The 8188-nt window shown below is 37.5% G+C and overlaps 1 protein-coding gene across 1 annotated transcript; it reads right to left on the bottom strand.

Moving 5' to 3' along the window:
• Window positions 1–6651: 6651 nt before the first annotated feature.
• Window positions 6652–7929, bottom strand: LOC125778396 (uncharacterized). Its single transcript, XM_049455750.1, has one exon. It carries the CDS (start codon window positions 7927–7929, stop codon window positions 6652–6654), a length of 1278 nt encoding a protein of 425 aa, XP_049311707.1.
• Between the last annotated feature and the right edge of the window lie 259 nt (window positions 7930–8188).

Here is an 8188-nt window from a genome sequence, read left to right as displayed (position 1 = left end):
TGATACGACGCACAGTGGCATTTCGGCGGAAAAAATAGGATTTTTCCACTTTCCACTTTCAAAACTTTAAGGATTTTGTTTTGTAAAGAAATATTTGGATAAGAAAAATTCAACAATGTTTTTTATAAAAAGTGAAATTTTATAGTTAAAAAATCTAACAGAAGTTGACGGAAAGTTATTCAATAAAATCAGATTAAAATTATTGTCCAAATACAGAATTTTTTTTGTGTGTAAGTTTACAGCTATGGCTTTTCTTTTATTTTTTAGTGAAAATATAGAACCTACTTGTTTATAAAAACAAAAATTTATTGAAAATGGCAATGTAAGCTAATTTTTATAATTTTTCAAAAATTATACTAAAAAATATCAACTTTTCATTTTTTGATGGAAAAAACTTTATGTGCTTTGCCTTGCCTAGCCCTCTTACTATAAAAAAATGAAAGTTCCGAGTCTGTACTTTCAATTAAAAGAAAAAAAAACAACCGCCAATTACCGTCTCTTTTAGTAACATCGATTTTAATTTCAAAAGTCACTTCCAATATTTCATACAAATGGTCAATAAGACAAAAAATGTAGTATACTTTCAGGCTCTCATGTAAAGGGCAAGGAAATTAATGTATTACACAAGCTCCTTTTTACATTGCTGGATGGTAAAACCGCTCAGATAGTGACACATACTACTGCAGCAGCAGTATGCTACATTTGTGGAGCGAAGCGGCCTTTAAAGATAATTGTTCAACAAGGTACAGGAACTTCTAACGACGGGAACACGTCAAGGCTTTTTTTTAAACCCACAAATGGTTACGGATATTACTGGCGTCAATGAAGACCTTATCGATCGATTCAGGATAATTCTTCAAATAATTACATGTGGCGAAAAAATTGATAGTGACAAATTTAAATTATATACGTCGGACACTGCGAAACTGTTCGTACTAAATTATAGTTGGTTTTATATGCCTGTTACTGTGCACAAAGTATTAATGCATGGTAAGGATATAATGGATGCTTTCAGAGGAAGCCAGAAACAAAGACTACAGGAAGTATCGATTGATGTTTTCGAGAAAGTGTGATCGAATTTCCACAAATACTGATGTCTTCAACAGACTTCTTATAACTTCGGATCCTTACATAAGTAGCTTTAGGCGTCATTCGAACAAAATTTCCTTAGAACTAGATCCCATTGTTAAAGATATGGTGCTTGCATAATATTACAAATAAAAACTAACACAATTTTTCGCCTGTTACATATTCAATAAAACATTGCATATTATATTGGATTTTTATCAAGGTAAAGGTATAAATAACGTCACTTTGCGTTTAAGTTTAATTTTTTTTCATCAGGAGAACTCAATTAAGAAGTGTCCCGAATTTCAAGTCCCTAGGTCCAAAAATAAAAATTTTGGCAATTGCAGTTATATGGGAGGTGGGTGTGGCAGTGGGCAGTTTTCCAAGATTTTTTCAAAATTTCTTAATTTAGTCCAGAGAAGTGTTTCTGCAAAGTTTCATTGTTGTACGACCACTCCTTCTATTTTTTTCCAAGAAATGTATGGAGCGGTGCCACTGTGCGACGTAGAAACTCTTTTTAATTTTGACAGCTGTCTCATTCTTAATATTTTTTGCTGGCTATGGCCTGCGCGATCTTCAGAGATTCCCTCGACTTCAACTATTTCGCGCAATACCATAATGTAAGAGTCACTGTATACAAAGTCTGATCGGTGTTTGATTTCAGTCGATTTTCTTCCTTAAAATAGGATTCGAATTACCGACTATCATCATAGTCTAAAATCTGCGGACAGGTTGTTTTCCAGTTCCCTGCATTGCGGCGTTAGGTCGAACCTCTCAGAATATTCTTTCAGTACGTTATTAAATTCCATACAATTACTCATAGTTCCTAGATAACTATTTTTTAGAGAGTATAGAGGGATTGTGGCTTTTTTAACTTTTGTGCTAAAAATCTACTTTGCATTTTCAGGTATTGAAATCCATATAAACATATTACAATAACACAATTCAGACACTAACATGTTGAAATATTATATATTCGAAGCAGTTCTTCTCATGGAGGGTTCTTTTTTAAAAGGTTCGGAAGAATTTCGTTAATTAATGCGCTTTGAAGTATTTATTTGATGTAAGGGTTATGAAAATACTTTAAAAACTTTGATGTTTTCGGGATTTTATTTTATTTTATTTTAACTACACTTGTTCCAAACTTCTCTGGCTTTAATTTTTTCATATTTCATGGCATTGAAGACTTTACTAATCACTGAGCTATTTTTTGTTGGTTAACATATACATTTTTATATTGTCGAGTGTTTATTTTTTTTCTTTGCTCCTTGCCTAATAAAGGTGATTATTGTTTTAGTAGAACTAACGGTAATTTTTGACATATGAGTTCTTATTCACATGCGATAAAGATGCGAAAGTCATAAATCAAATTTGAAGATGTTATCAAGAACTTGATATTACATTAACTTGGTGACTCAAAAATTTGTATTACTCAAGAAACAAATCCAGCAATGAAAATAATGAGATAAGACGAACATGAGTTAAGGTGACTTAGAATGGCTGTGGTTAAGATAAGATCTGGCTGTTGCATATTCCATATTTCTGCAAAACATTTAATCCGCTGGCCGAGCTATTCAAATATGGCGGCGAAGAACTGATAAGGAGCATGCATGAGCCTCATTGTAAAATAAGGTCGGACGAAAGCATGCCCAACGATTGGAATTTAAGTGTGCTCTGTACAATTCACAAACAGGGAGACCCCACAATCTGCGCCAACTACCGTGGGATAAGCCTCCTCAACGACGCATATAAGGCTCTATCGAGCGTACTTTGAGAAAAATGAAATGAAAAGATGGATGTACAGACGGACTGTAACGGGTATTGCAACTCGTCTCGATATTCTGGAAATATGTATATATAAAAAATCTATATCTATATCGATTAGTTTTAGGTGATAGGTACAACAGTTAGGTGAACGAAATTATTATACTCATGTTGCCAAAGTATAAAAAATTATTCAATAATTAAGTAACAATAACAATGACTTCTTGAAAATTGCGTTCAATACCTAAGTAATTTTTCGCTTACTTAATACTGAATCAATGCAATTACTCACATAATTCTGCACAATAAAATCTCGAGCGCTTTTCGAAAGTTCACAAATTCTTCGACAGCTGTTCATTAACAAATCATCTGTGAAAAATTATTGCAGCTCATTAAAGAGTAGTCAACGCGGAAATAAAGCCGAAATTGGCGCATCAATCAGCGATGAGGGTCCATCATGGGTGCTGACAGCAGCTCATAACGCACATAAATTAAATTGAGCAATCAAATGACAATGATGACTTAATCAACTCAAGCCATGCGTGTCGCCAAACCGCAAACGGCAAATACACTACGTCAACACACACACATGCCCCCGAGGTAATGTGGTCAAAAAGAGAAGAAAAAAATCAGAAAAGGGAGAAGAAAACTTTGCAAAAGTTTGGTGAATAGACAAACCGGAATAAGAGCAAACGAATAAATCTACTAAACGCCAATGACCTAAATATCGTGCAATTATGTCGCCTTACTTTTCCCGCTCTTCATGTGTGTTTATGTGTATATATAGTACATATGTATGTGTGTACTGGTTTGCTTGTGCTGAGAAAATAGTAGACGACAGTGAGGCAGCAAGTTAAGATGCATTCAAGTAAATAATTCTCCGCACAAGCAACAACTCAACACAACTAGTACATACATACGCTCATATATATACACACACAGACAAACATACATGCAATAATCACTCGCTTACCCACTCACCTACCCATTCAAGCAGTCACCATTTAGCCGCCCATTCATCGATCCGTCTGCACTCAACGCTGCGTCGTGTGCCGCAGTAAAGGCACATTTCCGCTTCACTTTCATTTTGATGGGCGATTGACTGTCAGTGAAATCGAACGTTTTGTCATTGGCATCAAATGTTCCGGTCTGAAATGGTGAACTCCCAGCGAAACGCACGTACATATTGACGTTTGTGAAATTATGTACATCCGCCTGTAGTGCCTTCGTAGCTTTTCGTATAAATGTGGGTCATTCGATGTACCGTTATTGATGTGATTGTACGGCGAGCGAGCGAAATGAAGCGGAAATGGAAAATGAATGACACAAAATAGGCGCAAACGCATTTGCCGGCGTAGAAAAAACGCACAAAATAAATACGCAAAACAAAAACAATAACAAAAGAGATGAGTGTGTAAAGAGTAAAATAACAAAGACCAATGGTAAAATGATACTGTCACCAAAATACTGCGCATTGTATTTAGTGCCAGGGACGAAAACAAAAAACATTCGGACATTGAGTCGTGCGTGGCGTATGAGTGACATGGGCATACGTACGCAATACAAATTCGGACGTCTCTGCGTTGTATATACACGTATGCACGTACTCGGATTCTCAATATACATATGTACATTAGGGTGTCTGTTATTTACCGAATCGATTTTTTTTCGCAAACGCCTAAAGTTGGAGGTTCATTATTTAATAAAAAATATTATAAAATTCCATGGGAAAAGGAAAATGATTTGCGCACGATTTAAATTTAATATTAAGAGCTTGTTATCGATATCTCAAAAACAGAGAGACTAGTAGCGGGATTCTGTAACCAGTCTCTAGTCTCTATTTGAGACATTTTGAGGCAAAGTCTCAATTTGAGACTAGTTACTATTCACCAAACAGTCTCTAGCGTTAGTCTCAAAATATTGAGACCTGGTTGTTAGCCGGTCACAAAACTACAAAGAGCTCTTGTCTGCCATTTTGAATATACTGAATAGAGATCATCATAGATATTAATCGATTGTCGTATTTTTATATTTTGTAAGCAACTCAAACACGAAAAAGTTAAAAATAAATAAATTTTACATACATTTCGTAAATATTATGAAACAAAGTCAACATATATTTTCATTTTTATTGATAACTATGTTTTTTGACGATGTTATAGAAAATTTAATATTTGTTATCGACATATTTATTTCCATTCAAGTGTAAAAACATCTCTGAATGATGAAATGTAATAGATTTTGTGACTGTCACTTACAGAATAGCAAAATCGGCTCAAGTCTCAAAAATTGTCTCTAACTCAAAATCTCAAATTTAGAGACTTGAGACTGTCTCACGTTACAGAATCGCACGGTAGTTCGCGTATATAGAGACATACAGACAGACATATCTTAACCGGCTCAGCTCGTCTCGCTGATAACTCACATATGAACTTTATAGCATGTCCGGGTTTAAAAAAAATCGGGTTGTAAAAAAATAGTTTGGGAAATAATGGACACTCTAATATACACGCATATAAACCAGTGGCTTCACCAAACTTCCACTAAGTAATAAAAAAAGTCAAGAAGCAATGGGAAATAAGTTAGCTGAAATGCAATTTCTTCACATATCTATTTTTACCCACATTGCTATTTTGGTTATTTCATTGTTGTTTGCTAAAGTGGTCATTTATTATTTAACTACATACATGTGTGTGTACATACATATATGTAGAGGTTTGATCGACGGCAAGTTATGCAGGCATTTCAATGTATGTGCATGTTGTAGGTGGTGGGAAAAAATTGCTTTCCGGCACGTAATAAATGCTTTCATCTTCAAATAAACCCATGCCGTGCTACAAATAGGCGCCTGTATGTTTGTATATACTCATATATAAACAGTTTTGTTTTTTTTTTTGGCAATTTTTGCTTCTTTTGTTTCGCAATTATTGTTTTCTTTCTGGTAGCTGGTCGAATGTTCGGTGAGTTAATAAAAAATCCATTTCAATTTAACATTTAAAGCAACAGGAGGATTTACACATAGACAATTCGAGCATATCTCACTTTTCAATTGGGAATGAAAATTCAGAGTAGATATAGAAAAAGATGGTTGGCGGAAAGTCTTGATGGCTTCGCGCAACACATTATACATTTATACGGATGGCTCGAAAGTGAAGGAAGGAGGTGATGATATAATGTCCAGACTTAGGTATAAGACTGTCTTTTAAGCTGCCAGAACACTGAATTATTTTTTAATCTGTGTATTTGGGAGAGCCGCGAAGCTAGCCTTTTTTGCAACAGCACAAAACTCGAGAGCCAACATCTACGTCAATAGCCAAGCAGCAATCAATGTCTCAACCTCATTTCTCATATTGGCAAGAAGTAGAAAGCAGCGCAGCAGTGGGGAGTGTCGTCAGAAACAAACGACTTCATTTCTACTGGGTCCCATATGCATCGAGGGCACTGAGATAGTGGACGAGATTGTCAAGAGTACTGTACGGATATCATCCGAAAACGTGATCAACGTTGGAATACCCATGCATAGTGTTAAATAATTAATTTTACCAGCGGGTAGAGTTCTCAACGCTTTATTAAGATGAGTACCATCTGCACTAAGTGACAATCAGAGAAGAAGAGTTCTTACATACATGTCCTCCGGTATTTATAGGAGTTCAAAGGAATTTCAAATACCGTAACTTCGAAATATTAACAAACAAAGATAATAACAAACAGAAATGTATGATAAAAGAGAGATGAGAAATAGAAAGCTTAGATAAAACAGTATTGCCAGATCAGACTTAACATTATTAGAAAATAAACTTAAAACTAACGTAAATAATCCTAAACATCCTGCCCGGTCGAGTCGGTCGACTCGAAATCCTCCTTCTCAAGCAACAGACATAGTTTCTGGACGGCTCGTTTCATGTATCCTCTAGCAGTTCTCAGCGTGACATTGCGGACCACTCCATCAGCTCCGGGATGTACTGTTGTCACTCGACCCAGACACCAGTGGGTTGGAGGCAGGTTCTCTTGTTTGACGAGGACGATATCATCCACCCTTATATTCCTCGTGCGCCGAAGCCATTTGTTTCGTCTCTGCAGAATGGTTAGATACTCCTCACTCCATCGCTTCCAAAATCCTTGTTGTATTTGACGTATCCATTGCCATTGCTTCAGACGATTGCTAGGGATTTGTTTGATATCTGGTTCGGGAACCGCCAGTAGTGGAGACCCAATCAGAAAATCACCAGGCGTTAACGCAAGTTTCTCCTCAGGATCGTCGTAAAGCGGTGTAATAGGACGGGAGTTGAGACAGGCTTCTATTCTTACAGCCAACGTCTGCAGTTGACTGTACCACATGACCTGCGTACCTACACAGCGTACCAAATGGTGCTTAGCGGATTTCACTGCCGCCTCCCAGAGGCCTCCTTGATGCGGAGCACTGGGTGTTATAAAATGCCAATGTGTGCCCGAATTTGCTAACGATCGCTGGTTATTCTCACCCTGCCATGCCGCAAGGTCTTCCTTCAAGAGTCGGTTGGCACCAACAAACGCTGTACCGTTATCGCTATATAAATCCCGACAGGGACCGCGTCGGCTGACGAAACGAGTGAAGGCATCTAAAAAGGCTTGTGCCGATAGATCATCAACCACCTCAATGTGTACAGCCTTGGTGACCATACAAATGAAAATTGCGAGATACGTTTTGATAAGCGTTCGAGAGCGTTTCGTTCCGATACGTAGAGTGAAGGGCCCACAGTAATCGACACCAGATGAGATGAACGGCCTAGCTGCTCTAATCCTCTGCCCGGGTAAGGAAGCCATTTGCTGCTTCAGAACTTCCCCTCTATGACGCCGACACACTACACAGTTATGGATGAAACCCTTGACTGCTTGCCTGGAACTCAGAATCCAGAAGCGGCGACGAAGAGTGTGCAGCATGAGTTGTGTCCCTCCATGCAGTGTAGATTCATGTGCCTGATGTAGTAAAAGCTTGACCAACGGCGTCGATTTCGGCAAAATAATAGGGAATCGTTGATCATGTCCTAGTTCGGCCTTGTGAATGCGTCCTCCAACACGTAGGATTCGGTTCTTATCTATAAAGGGATTTAAAGGCATTATTCGACTGGAAGATGCCAAACCTGAACTAGACTTCAATTGACGGATTTCATCTGCAAAATGCTCCTCTTGCTCTAAACGGATTATAGTGTATAGTGCGTCGTCTAGTTCCTGAGCACTGATAACCGGTTGGCGAAGGTGTCGACGGTTTCTTAACCAACGTAGAATAATGGCCACCGTTCCCAACAATCGAGTGATATTACTGAACCGTTCAGTTAACAGAATAGCATGTCCGCTTGGACGACGAGTATATAACGGA

This window comes from Bactrocera dorsalis, chromosome 4 (genome assembly GCF_023373825.1).
Source record: "Bactrocera dorsalis isolate Fly_Bdor chromosome 4, ASM2337382v1, whole genome shotgun sequence".
NCBI lineage: Eukaryota > Metazoa > Arthropoda > Insecta > Diptera > Tephritidae > Bactrocera > Bactrocera dorsalis.
This window is presented reverse-complemented; position numbering and strand designations above follow the sequence as displayed.